The sequence below is a fragment of the Salmo salar genome, chromosome 21, assembly GCF_965601325.2.
Source record: "Salmo salar chromosome 21, fSalSal1, whole genome shotgun sequence".
NCBI classification, from domain to species: Eukaryota; Metazoa; Chordata; class Actinopteri; order Salmoniformes; family Salmonidae; genus Salmo; species Salmo salar.
Window position 1 is genome coordinate 46,239,369 of NC_138311.1, and position 17,523 is coordinate 46,256,891.

General features: G+C 45.9%; 1 protein-coding gene across 15 annotated transcripts in view; it reads left to right on the plus strand.

Moving 5' to 3' along the window:
* Positions 1-17,523, plus strand: part of LOC106582400 (R3H domain-containing protein 1) — a 68,830-nt gene that overhangs the window by 31,205 nt on the left and 20,102 nt on the right. For 9 of the 15 annotated variants that reach the window (XM_014165478.3, XM_014165487.3, XM_014165488.3 and 6 more), the window contains exons 2-14: positions 1,405-1,673; positions 2,537-2,743; positions 4,409-4,444; positions 4,919-5,011; positions 8,308-8,452; positions 8,815-8,893; positions 9,140-9,199; positions 9,557-9,697; positions 10,376-10,484; positions 11,993-12,088; positions 12,186-12,268; positions 12,420-12,637; positions 16,554-16,838. In XM_014165478.3, coding sequence (XP_014020953.2) covers positions 1,479-1,673; positions 2,537-2,743; positions 4,409-4,444; positions 4,919-5,011; positions 8,308-8,452; positions 8,815-8,893; positions 9,140-9,199; positions 9,557-9,697; positions 10,376-10,484; positions 11,993-12,088; positions 12,186-12,268; positions 12,420-12,637; positions 16,554-16,838 — 1,747 coding nt within the window. In that variant the 5' untranslated portion in view covers positions 1,405-1,478. Of the gene's footprint in view, positions 1-1,403; positions 1,674-2,461; positions 2,744-4,408; positions 4,445-4,918; positions 5,012-8,307; positions 8,453-8,814; positions 8,894-9,139; positions 9,200-9,556; positions 9,698-10,375; positions 10,485-11,992; positions 12,089-12,185; positions 12,269-12,419; positions 12,638-16,553; positions 16,839-17,523 lie in introns of those variants that run through there. The other 6 variants (XM_014165490.3, XM_045704825.2, XM_014165486.3 and 3 more) reach the window with 5 other exon arrangements.

Here is a 17,523-nt window from a genome sequence, read left to right on the forward strand (position 1 = left end):
CTGCTCTCTTCTACCAACGCCACCACCAAGCCCTGCTCTCTTTTACCAACGCCACCACCCAGCCCTGCTCTCTTCTACCAACGCCACCACCCAGCCCTGCTCTCTTCTACCAACGCCACCACCCAGCCCTGCTCTCTTCTACCAACGCCACCACCCAGCCCTGCTCTCTTCTACCAACGCCACCACCCAGCCCTGCTCTCTTCTACCAACGCCACCACCCAGCCCTGCTCTCTTCTACCAACGCCACCACCCAGCCTTGCTCCCCTCTCCTCTACCAACGCCACCACCCAGCCCTGCTCTCCTTCTCTCCCCCCTGGAGAGCCTCCATCTGTGGCCGGCCATGCGTGGGCGTCCTAGCTCGCCTGGCGCTGGCTGTGCCGCGGAAAGCGAGGGGAGAAAAAAATAGCTCTTCTCCGGTCGCATTAAAAGCATCATTGTCCTTGAGTGGGTGCATTTAGAGAAGAGGCGGAAAAATATGCTTAGCGTCTTGTTCAGCCCCTTGCCGACGGCTGGTCTCTGTGATCCACATAGTGTGAGGGATGTGGAGGGCTTTTGGCAGGCTCACTCCCACACAGCACAAGGCAGGCAGACCAGATGGCCGGAGGCCTTGGGAAAGAGTCCAAGCAGAGGGACTCTAACAGATACCACACACCCTGTTGACGGACAGGAGGTTGCAGCAAACCGACAGACGTCTCTTTGTGTGTTTAAGAGCAAGGACAGGAGCCACCCACACACACACACACACACACACACACACACACCTGTCCTCTCCACTGACGGCCCCCACCAGCCCTGGGCTCCCGATCTCATGAATCCCAATCAGGCGAGGTCATCGGAACCATAAATAATGCAAGCAGTCCCTGCTTCAGCCCCGCGCCACCTCCATTAGCCTGATAAACGAGCTACGTTGTCAGAGTCAGGAACCCGGCAAGTGTTTGCTTAGCTGTGCCCTGCCATTCTCAACACGTCCCGATGATCTCAGGCCTCCAGCAAAGGCATGGCTTGTTTTAGCGAATGTCTGGACTGGTGTGTGTGTGTGTTTACACCACTCAATTCTGGAAGCGCTAACAAATTGGTTTCAATAATAGGAATTTGGCATAGGCAACTTGTCTGTTGTGAGTTATCCTGGCCAGTGTAGAACTGATCAGACAACTGTTCTGAACTAGCTACCATGCTTCTTGGTACCCAAGGCAACGTCTGAGGTGACACAGTGCCCGTTTACCCAGGGCCCCGTAGGGCCGAGAGGTGAAGTGGAGCCTTACGGAGCGAGCTGGAAATCCACTTGACCTAGCTGACCTCTGACTCTGTTCTACAAAAGTGTTGTTGAGCAGTTTACATTGGTCATTATGGATTTAAGTGAACACATATACTAACAAAGCATTCTCTCTCTCCCCCTCTCTCCAGGTCACGGAGGGGCATGAGAGCCTTGTCCGAGGCCAGTGCCGTTGCTTGCCGGACCCAGTGCTGGTGACGGGGACATGGGCCTCTTCCTCAGGGCTTCCAGCACGACCCAGCTCAACACAAGCCAGAGCCTCAGCTACCAGCTGGTCCACCACCATCCAGACACCCACGGCAGCAGCAGCAGCACCTCGAGTGACCCTGCCTCAGAAGGCTTCAGCCTTCTCTCCGGCGCCACCACCCCCCTGCAGGCCCAGCACCCAGCACCGCAGCCGGTACACGCCTATATACACACACACACGACGTCGCTCACGTCACGACATTACAGCTTATGCTGTCATAGATTGTCACTGCTAATGTCTCTGTCCAGACTAGAGTTGGCAGACTGCAGAGGCAGCGCTGACCAGTCAGAAAGAATAGAGAATAGGATGGCAGTGTGTTGACAGATTGGAGATAAAACTGGGAGATTGCTTCTCCCGTTTTCACGATAAGGAGGAGATGAGTCCCTGGAGGCCTAGGTGCTGCTAGCTGCAGCGTCACGTATGGGAGTGTCACCACCGTCTCTCCTCTCTGAGGCAAGCAACCTGGCAGACAGAACACTTACGGCTCGCTGCACCATCTGGCCATGCTGACGTCTGCCGTGGAACCAGACACACACACACACACACACACACACCGTCAGGCAGTCCCTGGGTGTAAGGAAAGGACTGTCTCTCTCACATACAGGAGTAGAGCATATCTCACCCACTGGCGTGTTCATGGCAGAGCTTTAGAAGCCACTGGCGTGTTCATGGCAGAGCTTTAGAAGCCACTGGCGTGTTCATGGCAGAGCTTTAGAAGCCACTTTAGAAGCCACAAGGGTGGGATGTAGGGAGGAGGAGAGGTTAAGGGTTTATAGTGATGCTTTATTACACAATTGGGAGATTTTTGTCATTGAGGAAACTTCATTGATCTGTTTAGTACAAATAGCTGCTGCTGAAACGGTAGCCTCGGGGAGGGCAGGCAGTGGCTGAGGCTGACCAAAGGAACCGTGTCGTGTGTTGTCCATCTCTCTGCTCTCTAGGTCTCGAGCTCTTGTAGACGAACCTCCAAGTAGCTTTCTCTAATGAGAATGTCGTCTGATACTGTCACTGTAAAGGAGACTAGCGCCACTATGAGAGGTCTGGAGACTGAGGAGAGCCACAATGCCAGTGCCACACCGACACCAGCGGGGGGAGAAGAGCCAAGCCTGACCAAGACGGATTGCAGGGAGCAGGCAGAGACCCAGCCACAGGCCCAACCTCAGACCCAGCTCCAACCACAGAGGTCAGATGAGAGCTGCTGTCAAGACAAGAAGGAAACTCAGGTAAACCTCTCATTACAGAGCAGGGTTGTATCTCTTCCCTGCATCCCACACCATCCCCACCAGTCAGCCTTTTCCCACTGCTTTCAACCCTTAACCCCCCTAATCAACCTTCTACCCACACAATTTCCGTATGAAAGTATGGCATGTCAGTTGAAGGGGTTGTGTTATGTACCAGGGGACTACATACCACTGAAGGTATATTCAGCTAGAAACGGGGCTACTGAGACAGGCAGGGGTTTGGTGTATCGGTGGGCAGAGCAGGGAGAAATAATTGCTTTCCGATACAGCACAGGCTCAGAGGCCCAGGGGAGTCTCTGGCAAAGCACAACCAATCAATTGTCAGATAATTGAGTTATGAGAATCTGCAGAAGCGGTATACCTCAAAATCACTACTCAGTTATTATATGCTTCAAGGTTAAGGTTGTGGAGGTTTCTGTATGGCGGGTAGGTTATCCCCCCCCCCCGACATGTAGCGCGTGAACAGCTAGGCTAGTCTCCCTTGATGCTGTGACATTTCCCTCATGCTTTCTCCCTTTCTGAAGAGTCTTGACCCTGCTTATGTCGGCTCATTTTCCTTTTCATATCTGTCGGCAGCGCTAGTTTACTGTCAACCTGGCTGCATCTGTAAAGGTGGTTTATACAGTATTACAGCAGTCAGAGGAGAGCTGCATCTGTAAAGGTGGTTTATACAGTATTACAGCAGTCAGAGGAGAGCTGCATCTGTAAAGGTGGTTTATACAGTATTACAGCAGTCAGAGGAGAGCTGCATCTGTAAAGGTGGTTTATACAGTATTACAGCAGTCAGAGGAGAGCTGCATCTGTAAAGGTGGTTTATACAGTATTACAGCAGTCAGAGGAGAGCTGCATCTGAAATGGCACCACATAGGACTCTGGTCAAAAGTAGTGCACATTATAGGGAATGGGGTGCCATTTCAGTTGTCTCTTAGCCTGGCTAGCCCCCCTTGAACATTACTAAAGGCAGTCAGAGAGTCCAGGTCTAAAGGCAGTCAGAGAGCGAAGAGCTGTAAGGAAATGGAAAGGCCAGAAGCCCTGCAGTCAGTCTGCCGAGGAGAGCTAGGCAAGATGGGAAAAGCTGATCATCTCTTAGCTCAAATCCCAGCTTATCCACAAATGTCTCCCGTGTCACCCCTAGGAGGATGGGGAGGGGAGGTGGAACGAATGTCTCTGTCGCCATCTGTCTCCTCCACTTTGCAGATCGAGATGCATCACTGCACACATGGTGTTTTAGACGTGTGCAGGAGAGAGCGGTTATGTTGCCGTTCCCTGCGGCCATCCCTCCGAATCTAGAATTCACAGTAGAATGGAGGCCAAGGCGTGCTCTCTTTCCAAATCCTCTACTGCAGTCACTTATTTAGCCTTGGGTGTAATGTAGCCTGATGCATTAGGGCTAACAAATATAAATGTTATTGTGCATTAACCATTAATAAACAAGGTAGAATCTGTTGGACATTTAGGCAAAAGAAAAGATTCTAAAAAATAATAACCCTTTGTGTAGGGATGGTTTTAGTAGCAGATTCCTGTATTCTTTAGTATGTCATTTCACTTAGTCCTCCTCAGTCAGTTTGTTGTTAAGGGGAATCATCCCAGGACTTAGACAGAGACCCTTGTCTTATGGTCCATTTTGTCTCATTGCCTACTGTGCAGCAGCAGACATCGGAACAGACAGGAAAAAGGCCCAAGGTACAGGAGGCATGTCTAAGTGTTTGCTTGACAAACCCCATCATCCAGTAGTTGACAATGAATTGTTGTTTCCCTTTCATTTACACACTGCCTGCATTTTTTTAAATGTCTTTTATTTATTTTTTTGAAAGCAACGCATTTTTGTGAATTATATTTTCGTTGCTTGTTTTTTGTGTGTAGTTTTCAGTTATTCAAGTGCAAATTTTCAATTTGAATGCATCAGAAACAGGACGAGTGATCTGACCAGTTTATGGTTAACCTAGGTGACAGTGTGCATGGCGTCTTCTCGAGCTTGGAAAACTCTACCCGTAAGTGGGTTGCTATGCCAGTGTGTGCTGTGCTTGCACGGGAGTTCTGGGTTTCTTTTCCTCCCTCGACGCGTTTGGTTTGTGGTTTGTTTTTAAACTCTACCTGCACAATCTCTTTGTCCCATCCTGACTCTGTTCTTAACCCTCACCACTCTCCAATCCCCAGTCTAACTCAAAGTTAAAGTTAGTTCGAAGCCTGGCTGTTTGCGAAGAGTCCTCTCCTCCTCCTATTGCCACTGATCTGCCTCAAGAACATCAGGTAACCACCACCCTCCCATGGCAATTCTCAAGCCCTCCTCCTCCCCCTGAACCATCTTCTGGTGTTTAACCATCATTTCATTGCATATGTATACCCTTCAAGTGCATCTCTTCTAATAGAGTAATATCAAGAGGTTCATAAGAAATTCCTCTGGTTGGTTGCCGCTCTCTCCACTAACCATTCCCCCTTTTTAGTCATCTTCAGCCTCCAGAACAGTAGTGTCCCAACAAAAACTTCAGAATCATTTATTTTAATAACATAAATTCTGTCAAGCTAAAGAAAAGTTGACTATTGAAGTACCTACCTAGATTCATGTTTTTGTTTAGTCTCAGCTGAGGTCTAGATTCAAAAATGTATTTTTTGTTTAACACAATCTGAAATTGACACAAAGTAACGCTAGGATTAGCCTATTAAAATAAATCATTTTAATCCGACGGAATGAGTTAAAATCTGTTAAATTGGTTGAAGCCAGGCTTCTGTATAACACTCATTCCAAAGAAGTAAATAGTGTATTTTTGTTCAGATGGTTTACTGTAGAAAAAGATTCTATCTAGATCATCATGGAAACTCAACTGTGTGAGTGAATGAAGCAAACGCCAGTTAGAATATCTCACACCGCATGAAATAATATATATGGTAGGGTGTCAAACTAAGACTCCTTCAGTCAGATACTCGGCAGCTTGTCACACTAAAGGCGTCAGTATGCTTCAGTTCGGATGGTGTCTAGCTGCCGTCGGCTAAGCTAACCGAACGAGTGTGCTCGCATACTCCCTTAAAAGACCTTCGCTTGAAAAACGAGAAAAAAGCAGTAGTAGTACCGTTTTGTCCATTTTGAGATGCTGTAGCAAGTATACGGTTCCTCAAAATCGTCAGAATTAATCTGAGAACCCTAGAAATCAGTAACTAATTTTGACGTTTTTACTGAGATCTTAGTTGCGCAATTTTATATCTTACCAAGACGTTTGGTGCAGTTTTCTCAATGAACAAATGTGCATGTAAACGAGTCGTCTCTCGTTGAATGACGACAAATACTTTAGTCAACAGTAAGGATTCTTCAATAATCACCGAAGGGGCCTAGACTTAGGCTTGCCTCTAGAAGAAATGTGTGCCCTCACCAAAGTCTGAAATGAACAAAAATGTCACAATGTTATAATATATGCACAAACTTCCAAACGGTTTTGGCTGGAAAGCAAGTGGACACCTTAAGACTCCTTAAGTCATATTTATACTCTTGAACTGTTGAGCGATAGCGATTTCCTTTCCTGGAATTTCTTTTAACACTGTATTCACAATCCCTTGCTTTCACTCAGTCTGTGCTGCACCAAAGCCCTGTTAGCGAACTTCATCTCTTCCAGGCTAGTACTTTTCACAGGGGTGGAGCAAAACAATTCACCATTCTTCCATTTTAAACATTGCAGCCTTCCTTTCCTCCTCCATTAAAGAAAAAAACCACTTGCCTGTCCCTGGGCGTCATGTTGTATGCTTGTTCGACTTTAGTATTGACTTTCAAAGACGAAAGGGAAGTCATTCTTTCTGCTTCAGATTCTTAATCAATGAGATGGCGTTGGAGGGAAACGCCTGCTCGGTTTGTAGGTACTCTGTAGGGTGTGAATGAGGAGGGGGGAAACACCTGCTCGGTTTCTAGATACTCTGTAGGGTGTGAATGAGGAGGGGGGAAACACCTGCTCGGTTTCTAGATACTCTGTAGGGTGTGAATGAGGAGGAGGGAAACACCTGCTTGGTTTGTAGATACTCTGTAGGGTGTGAATGAGGAGGAGGGAAACACCTGCTTGGTTTGTAGATACTCTGTAGGGTGTGAATGAGGAGGAGGGAAACACCTGCTTGGTTTGTAGATACTCTGTAGGGTGTGAATGAGGAGGAGGGAAACACCTGCTTGGTTTGTAGATACTCTGTAGGGTGTGAATGAGGAGGGAAACACCTGCTTGGTTTGTAGATACTCTGTAGGGTGTGAATGAGGAGGGAAACACCTGCTCGGTTTCTAGATACTCTGTAGGGTGTGAATGAGGAGGAGGAGGGAAGCACCTGCTCGGTTTCTAGATACTCTGTAGGGTGTGAATGAGGAGGAGGAGGGAAGCACCTGCTCGGTTTCTAGATACTCTGTAGGGTGTGAATGAGGAGGAGGGGAAACACCTGCTCGGTTTGTAGATACTCTGTAGGGTGTGAATGAGGAGGAGGGGAAACACCTGCTCGGTTTCTAAATACTCTGTAGGGTGTGAATGAGGAGGAGGGGAAACACCTGCTCGGTTTCTAGATACTCTGTAGGGTGTGAATGGGAGGAGGAGGGAAACACCTGCTCGGTTTCTAGATACTCTGTAGGGTGTGAATGGGAGGAGGAGGGAAACACCTGCTCGGTTTCTAGATACTCTGTAGGGTGTGAATGAGGAGGAGGAGGGAAACACCTGCTCGGTTTCTAGATACTCTGTAGGGTGTGAATGAGGAGGAGGAGGGAAACACCTGCTCGGTTTGTAGATACTCTGTAGGGTGTGAATGAGGAGGAGGAGGGAAACACCTGCTCGGTTTGTAGATACTCTGTAGGGTGTGAATGAGGAGGAGGAGGGAAACACCTGCTCGGTTTGTAGATACTCTGTAGGGTGTGAATGAGGAGGAGGAGGGAAACACCTGCTCGGTTTGTAGATACTCTGTAGGGTGTGAATGAGGAGGAGGAGGGAAACACCTGCTCGGTTTGTAGATACTCTGTAGGGTGTGAATGAGGAGGAGGAGGGAAACACCTGCTCGGTTTGTAGATACTCTGTAGGGTGTGAATGAGGAGGAGGAGGGAAACACCTGCTCGGTTTGTAGATACTCTGTAGGGTGTGAATGAGGAGGAGGAGGGAAACACCTGCTCGGTTTGTAGATACTCTGTAGGGTGTGAATGAGGAGGAGGAGGGAAACACCTGCTCGGTTTGTAGATACTCTGTAGGGTGTGAATGAGGAGGAGGAGGGAAACACCTGCTCGGTTTGTAGATACTCTGTAGGGTGTGAATGAGGAGGAGGAGGGAAACACCTGCTCGGTTTCTAGATACTCTGTAGGGTGTGAATGAGGAGGAGGAGGGAAACACCTGCTCGGTTTCTAGATACTCTGTAGGGTATGAATGCTCAAGACCATAGCATTAAACTGACAACCCCTAATACCCATGGCTTTTCCAACCAGCCACAGAATCTGTGAATTTGGGAAGGTGGGGGTTGTCATTGTCCTGATGGATAGCAAGCTGCTGAGAAAAGAGAACACCTGATCCATAAAAGGTGACTACAACAGTCTTTTCTTTATTTTGCAGGAGGAAATTGAGATCCAGCTCACCCAATCGTTTGACAAAGAGGAGTGGGCGTCATCGCCCATCAAGAATGAAGTGGACCAAGATAAAGGAGTGGAGAAGTTGCTGGAGAAGACTGAAAGGATGCCCAGGAAGATGCTGTCCAGAGGTAGACATTGTCTGCATCCCCTGGTCAAAACAAGTGCACTATATACAGAATAAGTTTCCATTTGGGACACATCCATCGTGTGTGGGTAGGCACTAGGCACCTACTATGGTCAGTAACCAGAGGTTTCTCAGAGGTTGTGAAGTTTCTTCAAATTTAAGGAAATAAGAGGTCTGAAGGACCCAATTATGCTTCTGTAAAAGTGAAAACGCAATTGATGGTCTATGTCCTGCAAGCTTAGCCTACATTTTCCCCCCAAGTGTTTGTTTCTCATTAAGTACTCGATTAACTTTTGCAAAGTTTCTGTGAAATGAGGAGACACAATAGAAAAGTTAATAATCAATGCCTTTTTCTCCTCCCTCCAGATTCCAGTCAGGAATACACAGACTCTACTGGGATCGATGTCCATGAGTTCTTAGTAAACACGCTGAAAAACAACCCCAGGTGTGTAGACATGCCAGCCATTTAGAAACCTTTTGTCTGCATCCACAAGCCCAGCTGAGCTGTTCTTTCACTGGTGATTAAGCAAACATTCTTTCACTTAAAGGTTACATTTTGAACATTTGGCTTCTTCATTAGTCGATTACTAATTGCAGTTTCTGTCATACCCTGAGGTAATGAGATGAGTGCTGAAATTACTGAACGGACACCAAACTAATTCTCTCCATGTTCAATCCATTATATTCACAGGGACAGAATGATGCTTCTGAAGTTGGAACAGGACATTCTTGACTTTATCAGTAATAACGAGTGAGTAGTTCAGCTGAGTAATTTTTTGTTGTTGGTGCATTTCAACTGAATTTCAGTGAGTTGAGTCTCATGTCTTGATTTCTTGGGAGGTTTAATTTCAACAGAATAATCTGTTTCTAGTCATTTATTAAGCCCATGCATAATTTCGTGTAATGTCACTTTCTGCTAATGAGATTTCACTCTGGGCTATGTTGGACCGTTTTGCCCGGAACGACACTTCCTAATTGTCCTGTAATTTCTCTGAGTTATTGATATGATCCACTGTCCTCTCCTCCCATTCTTTCTCACTCTCCTCTCCCTCCTACAACCTCCTCGGTCCTCTCTCCCTCCCCCCTCCTACAACCTCTCCTACCCCAGAAGCCAGAAGAGAAAGTTCCCTCCGATGACCTCCTACCACAGAATGCTGCTGCACCGCGTTGCAGCCTACTTCGGCCTAGACCACAATGTCGACCAAACTGGGAAATCTGTAATCATCAACAAAACTAGCAATACGAGAATGTGAGTAATCTCCCTTTCTGCCACAACCAATAATTCAATTTCTCAGCCTTACTCTAATTCAAACTGCTTAGGCTGCAGAAATGACTGTCTCCGTATCTTCTGCCGAGGGAAAACAGATTTTTCTTTGCGACCCCTGAAATTAGTTTTTGGGGAAACTTAATTACCTGCGTTTTCAATATTGCAGTGAGGAAGGTAGGGAGGAGGAGAGTAATGTTGTTAGAGGGGCGGAAGGGAGATGGTGTAAACATGTCAGGTATCTTAGAAGCCCTACCACAACTCCCGTTTTCATTGTTATTTTCTCTGCTCTCCCTCCCATTTTCTCCATCTCTCCCTCCCATTTTCTCCATCTCTCTCTCTCTCTTTCTGCTGCTACTCTCTATCTCTCTATCTCTCTATCTCTCTATCTCTCTGTCTCTCTGTCTCTCTGTCTCTCTGTGTCTCTGTCTCTCTGTGTCTCTGTGTCTCTGTGTCTCTGTTTCTCTGTGTCTCTGTGTCTCTCTCTCTGTGTCTCTCTCTCTGTGTCTCTCTCTCTGTGTCTTTCTCTCTGTCTCTCTCTCTCTGTGTCTTTCTCTCTCTCTCTCTCTGTGTCTTTCTCTCTCTCTCTCTCTCTCTCTCTCTGTGTCTTTCTCTCTCTCTCTCTCTCTCTCTCTCTCTCTCTCTCTCTCTGTGTATGTGTAGACCTGATCAGAAGTTTTCAGAACACATCAAAGATGACAAAACTGACGACTTCCAAAAGCGGTACATTCTCAAAAGGGACAACTCGGGCTCAGACAAAGATGACAATATGGTAAGAGTCGTTTAATGTAAGCCGCTCCAGATCTATACTAGGCCGCATTATGATCAATTAATTTCCAAGAAAAAAGTTACAATTTGAAAATAAATAATTAGATCTTCACCATGAAAACCAAAGCCAGTAAAGTTCTGAAAAGACACAAACCCACTGAAAAATGTATTTTCCTTTGCACAAAGCAGTAGTCAATGGCCAAATGGTATTGGTGTTTAGTTCAGTGTTTCCTAGAGTAAATTCCCTAAGCCCTTTGTTGGTGTTAACAAACCATAGTGCGAAATGAGTGTTGATGTATCTAGATTTTGGTCCAAAATCATAGTGTTGACGTGTCTAGATGTTGGGCTGATGGGTCTAGGTGCTAAGCTGGGTGCTGATGGGTCTGGGTGCTAAGCTGGTGCTAAGCTGGGTGCTAAGCTGGGTCTGGGTGCTAAGCTGGGTCTGGGTGCTAAGCTGGGTCTGGGTGCTAAGCTGGGTGCTGATGGGTCTAGATGTTAGTGCTAAGCTGGGTGCTGATGGGTCTAGGTGTTAGTGCTAAGCTGGGTGCTGATGGGTCTAGGTGTTAGTGATAAACTGGGTGCTGATGGGTCTAGGTGTTAGTGATAAACTGGGTGCTGATGGGTCTAGGTGTTAGTGCTAAGCTGGGTGCTGATGGGTCTAGGTGTTAGTGCTAAGCTGGGTGCTGATGGGTCTAGGTGTTAGTGCTAAGCTGGGTGCTGATGGGTCTAGGTGTTAGTGATAAACTGGGTGCTGATGGGTCTAGGTGTTAGTGATAAACTGGGTGCTGATGGGTCTAGGTGTTAGTGATAAACTGGGTGCTGATGGGTCTAGGTGTTAGTGCTAAGCTGGGTGCTGATGGGTCTAGGTGTTAGTGCTAAGCTGGGTGCTGATGGGTCTAGGTGTTAGTGCTAAGCTGGGTGCTGATGGGTCTAGGTGTTAGTGCTAAGCTGGGTGCTGATGGGTCTAGGTGTTAGTGATAAACTGGGTGCTGATGGGTCTAGGTGTTAGTGATAAACTGGGTGCTGATGGGTCTAGGTGTTAGTGCTAAGCTGGGTGCTGATGGGTCTAGGTGTTAGTGCTAAGCTGGGTGCTGATGGGTCTAGGTGTTAGTGATAAACTGGGTGCTGATGGGTCTAGGTGTTAGTGCTAAACTGGGTGCTGATGGGTCTAGGTGTTAGTGATAAACTGGGTGCTGATGGGTCTAGGTGTTAGTGCTAAGCTGGGTGCTGATGGGTCTAGGTGTTAGTGCTAAGCTGGGTGCTGATGGGTCTAGGTGTTAGTGCTAAACTGGGTGCTGATGGGTCTAGGTGTTAGTGCTAAGCTGGGTGCTGATGGGTCTAGGTGTTAGTGCTAAGCTGGGTGCTGATGGGTCTAGGTGTTAGTGATAAACTGGGTGCTGATGGGTCTAGGTGTTAGTGCTAAGCTGGGTGCTGATGGGTCTAGGTGTTAGTGCTAAGCTGGGTGCTGATGGGTCTAGGTGTTGGTGATAAACTGGGTGTTGATGTGTCTAGATGCGGATGAGACTGAAGGAAGACAGGAGGAGTAAGTCTATAGAGGAACGAGAGGAGGAGTACCAGAGGGCCAGAGACAGGATATTTGCTCAAGATGTAAGAACCCTCCTTTAATATTAATAGCTTTTAAATGCAGATTGTGAGAGTTTGATTCAATATAAACAAGTAGATAACGTAACTTATTTTATTACAGGGTCCAGATGGCTTTCCTCTTGAAAAAAGAATACAGGAGGATGATGCCTGTAACAGCACACAGCAAAGACGGCAAATCTTTAGGTCATTATCTCTCAACATAACATAGCCATGACACTTTCCCCATCTCGTACTCTCTGCTATGAAGGTCCTTAATAGCATAGAATGTTCCTGTTTCTTCTAATAGCTAATACACGTATATTCCCATAATGGTTTAAAATGGATCCTTCCTCAGGTTAAAAGATGGCCGCTCGGCCAACAGTCGCCAGAGCAGCTCTGAGAACGAGCCCAAGAACTCTGAACCCCGGCCGTGGAGCAGCACTGACTCGGACAGCTCAAACCGTAACCTGAGGCCAGCCATGACCAAAGCAAGCAGCTTCAGCGGCATCTCTGTCCTCATCAGGGGAGACAGCTCAGGCAGCAGCAAGAGCATGGGTCGCCTCTCTAAGACTGGTAAATAACCTCCACTTCCACCATCAACTAGCCTGGTTAAACCAGACTGAATGCCACATTCCATGGTGAGTGCAGAGTTCAGTCTGGTTTAACCAGGCTAACCATCAACTACATTTCACTTCACCACAGTTCAAGTCTCCACCCATATATTCGGACTCTGACAATCAGCAGTGCAGCACCTGTCACAGCCATAAAAATAGATTGAATAGAAAGGGTGTCATAATGGGTGGACTGGCAGCCATTTTGAGTGTACCCATGCCAGGAAGTAAAATCAGAAAGTGTATGCTTAAATCTGTGATTTGTTTAGTCAACTTAACTGACACTACAAAAAATACATTCAATTGCATGAGCCTCACCAGTTAGCATCATTTGAATGAACATTCTACATTACCATGGCAATCAAGCATCAGTTGATAGAACATTCCAAAATACCATGGCAATTATTGCATCACAATACCAGGCAGACATTGCAAGTGTATCAATGAGTTTACCAGTCAAATTGCTAGGGTTAGAGCTTCCAAGCCTGTTTTATTCAGTCTATTTATATGGTCACAACCATAGAATTAGCAATTTAGTTATTTAGAGTGCGTTCCTAAATTTAATTTTAGCTATCTACTCCTATTTCAGAGCACACTCGTTTGAGTATGCCAGAGTGCAGAAAAACTCATTAATTTTCAAACGCGCAACAATCGTTGAATGGAACAGGTGTCAGTAAAGTTAGGCAAAAAAACGGAATTAAATTGTTGCTAGCAGCACAGTCACTAACGCGATAGATTTGAAAAAAGTAACCAGCACTGCTAGGGCAAGTGAAATGGTCAGTGATGTGTTCTCTCATTTGAGTCTGGAAGTAGGTAGCAAGCTAGCCAACTTTAGCCAGCTAGCTTGGGCTGCCGGTGTGAGGTCAGAACGCTCGGATCAACCTTACTTCTCAGCCAGAGCATCCAGTGTGCACTGTGAACACACCGAGAGAAAAACGCTCCAAATTTACGAACGGCCCAGTGAGCACTCTGACACAGTCGAGGCAATTTACGCGCGTACCCTTAATAGGATCTCTATGGTAACAACCATGGACATCCTATTAAATTACTGGAGGGCCTATGCCATAAACCCTCAAAGTACCAGAATGAGGTAAAAATGGCAGCCATAATGATCAGGGAGAATTACAAACAATTCTAATTGGAATGAATGGCAGTAGAGGCATAATGCTGATTTTACTTATGCAGGGAATTAAAAGTAAGATGTGATATATTAGAAATTGTGTAGTATTGTCAATGAAAAATATTGTCATTATAAATAGTTTAAAGGTTTTAAAATTCTGTATAAATATCCTCTAAAATATGTCAACGGACCATAAATGTCAAAATGTTGATTTTCTTGGGAAGCGGAGTTCCACAGAGTGCTACTTTATGATACAATATCTGTACTTGTTGAATTTGCAACTTCTGTAAGCCCTATCAACTGATCTCAGCCAGTGTATGGCAGTGGATTGGAATGTTGGCGTATTTTGCAGTTAATTTGAACAATTTGTCCAATCATTCCACAAACTGTCAGTCTAGCTAGCAAACCATACAGTGTAGAAAAATTCTTAATTCATTATTTTACATGATCTTATCACAGCACCATTGTCTCACGTCAGATGGTCTCACTCCTACGTCACGCTTGTCCCTCAACCGATCTGTCTTGTAGGGCGTGGAACTCATCTCAACATTTTGATTTTACTCATCCGCCGAACGCTAGTTCCTAATTCAGAAAATCACTTGGCTCTCGGTAGCAATGAAGCACTGGCTACTACGGCAAACCATGCTCAATCAGCTGAGCAAACCTGAGCAGCCTCGTGCAAGCTTGTTTTGATGGCCATACCGTAGCTAGTTTGCCAGCTTGCTGATAAAGTTATACGGCACTAAAATTATGGGACCGTTCTCAGAAATCAGCCTGTATCTGACACTGACAGCTGGCAATGTGCCTCGCTAGTTTGTAACATTTGGCCAACGTGATGACATTGCAGAGAGCAGTCAGTTGTGCTGTACAGCTCGGTGCACTAATCACAGCAGAACAGATGTCATAAACTAATTTGTGCATTAGCTACAACTTCACTGCGCTAGCTAGCTAGAGGGAGTATTCAGCATTGAGTGTGTGAACTGGCATTGTTAGCATCCTTGCCTTTCATATGGATTGATTTGAGACTGGTTCTGCCAGCAAGCAGACACTAGCTAGCTAATGTGTTAGTTGGCACATTTTCGTGCACATTTTCGAATTTCATAAATACTGATCCTACCACCACAAAACACCCTAGCTAGAGGTAGAATTAGGTAGTGCAGACTTCCTCGGGGGGGGGGGGGGGGGGAGTATATTAGTTACAGGTTTGTTGGTAAGATTACCTCTCTTTTGAGGATGAAAGGGGGTTCAGTGAACAATGTCACCTTGGTAATACAACCACCTTGGTAACATTTTTGAATGTTAGTACAGCATATTGTAGCCAGACTTCCTTTTAACCATGCGATGCGTGTTTGCTAGTTAGCGCGATGCCCGTCTGCACTGATATCTGACATGAGACAATGATCACAGCACTGGCAAACCATGATGGACAAATGGCTGACCTTTATCTCATAATAAGAAGATTCATGTCTATTCTAGTGATCTATTTCTATGGTCACTACGCCCTATCCATTAGAGGAGTGTCCAATTAGGAGCCGTTTGACAAAAGCTTTGAACTGTCACAGTCCCTATGACTACTCTGCCAGGTGAAATGGGTGCCTCAATATGTGGTTGTATTCTCAAACAGATGCCGACAGACGAGGAGAACCAAGCCATCCATTCTTAATCTCCTCCCGTCTGCCTGCATTGACGGGATGTTTATTTATTAGTTTCATTTTATTAGATCAGACATTGACGGAGCACTTTTCTTTGCTATTTGGCAACCTGAGATTGATGCAGGTTTTTCTTAGTGCATTGTCACGCCTTGCTCGCACTTAACATACCACTCACACATGTTCCCAAGACGGTGTCTATTTTTTACATAGTGTACTTTCTAATGCTTGCCTTTTCAGCATACTTTCCCTCCAATTATATTGGCCACTCCTTGTCTCTTATTGTATTAGAAATAATTTGGTATCGCGAGTGTGAATTCATTGGTTATTACATTCAGAGCCCCATCTCAAACATCTTCAGTTTGATAGGTGATCTAGCTAACTGTTTCAACAAAGCAGGACTTAAGCAGTTCTACATTTTCCTGTCATTCCTTTAAACCACACGTGTTATGGTAATATTCTCAGTGGGTTGGTGTTGTTTTTAGAATTGTAGTGGAATGTCTTAGTCAAATATGTTTTATTCTGTTTAATGTCTTAATGAACTAATAATCTATCTGTTCTAGAATCTATTCATTTCTTAGTTTTCTGCTCACCATGGACATGGTGGTGGTGCTTGGACAGTCAAGTGAATTGCAAAACAATGTGAATAGCTAAATGAAGACATTAATCAAGGAATTAATTAACTGGCCAGTTAGTTGTTGATATCATTATCCTCTTTCTATTTTATGACAGCATTACTCCCACAGGTAATTAGAATAGATAATTGGCTATGTAGGTTTGGAGATTCAAACCTGACCTTTCGAAGTAGTGCATACCTTTTTTTAATAAAAATAATTTGTTGACCTAAGTAGAAATGTCAAGGTATTTATGGCCTCACCTAATGATGTATGATACAGTAATATGTGATTTGTGTGAGCCAGACTACTATAAATACCCGATGAATTCAAGCCGCGTCTCCTCCAATAGATACCATCAGTAACATGGCCTTACTGCCTTGCTCCTGTGACCCTTGGAGAGCATCTTATGACTCTCCCCATCCATCCCCACATAACACTCTGAGCATGGTGTCTGTAGGTTAAGGCTTTCCTTCTCACTCCTTCCTTCCCTAGGTTCTGAGTCTTCGGGTAGTGTAGGGTCCTCCACGGGTTCGCTCTCTCGCTCCCAGCCAACCCACCCTGTCCCGGCTCTAACCAAGGCTGGCTACTCCCACAACCACTCTGCCCTTCCCTGCCCAGCGGCCTACCCAGCTGTCTGCGCTAGTAGTACTGTGGTCTATGAGGCGGGAGGCAGGAGCGTGGCACCGCCAGCGAACACAGCTAACACTAGCTACTATTTGCTTCCTCTGGAAGCCACAGGGATACCGCCAGGGAGTGTCCTGGTCAACCCACACACAGGTTGGTAACCTAACCCTACCTACCAGGTTTAGTTAAAGTACAGGGGCTTGCCATGGGGGATGCAAAATGTGTCTTGTGTTTGTATCCTGTCATTGGGTTTCTTTCACAAACTGTTAACTTCTTTCAAATTAACACGACTCACAGACTCACACAACTTGCTGCTTATTCCCCCACTGCTTTGTTCTTGTGGTGTTGAGGGAGGGGGGGGGAGAGGGGGAACTATAACTTCTGATGGTGGCGTGTGTTGTCTTCCTGCAAGCAGTAAAGTGTTGGAACACAACAGTAGAACACAGCACACCAGGCGTCCTTCATTCATTATTTCTGATGTATTTGAGTTGTGATGCTGCTGAGTCTTTTGGGGGAGGTGATAATTACAAGTTGCTTTAACTGCCCTTTAAAAAGTAAACCCAACCGACAGATTGCGTATCGCTTTTCCTCAAATTATTCCGAATTGACTTAGGAGTCACTATCTAATGACGCGGCTTGCATGCAAATGAGAATCTGTGTCTCTGCCTCCCACAAATGAGGAGGCAACGGAAGCACTTTGAAAAACGATGGCTGTCTCGCAAGATCAATATACCCTGACTTTGGTCAAAACAAATTCCCCAAAGTGTTGCTTAGACACGGGATAATGAAGCCACACTGTACAGTGTTATTGGATAGAGAGAAAATGGATAGTGGGTGA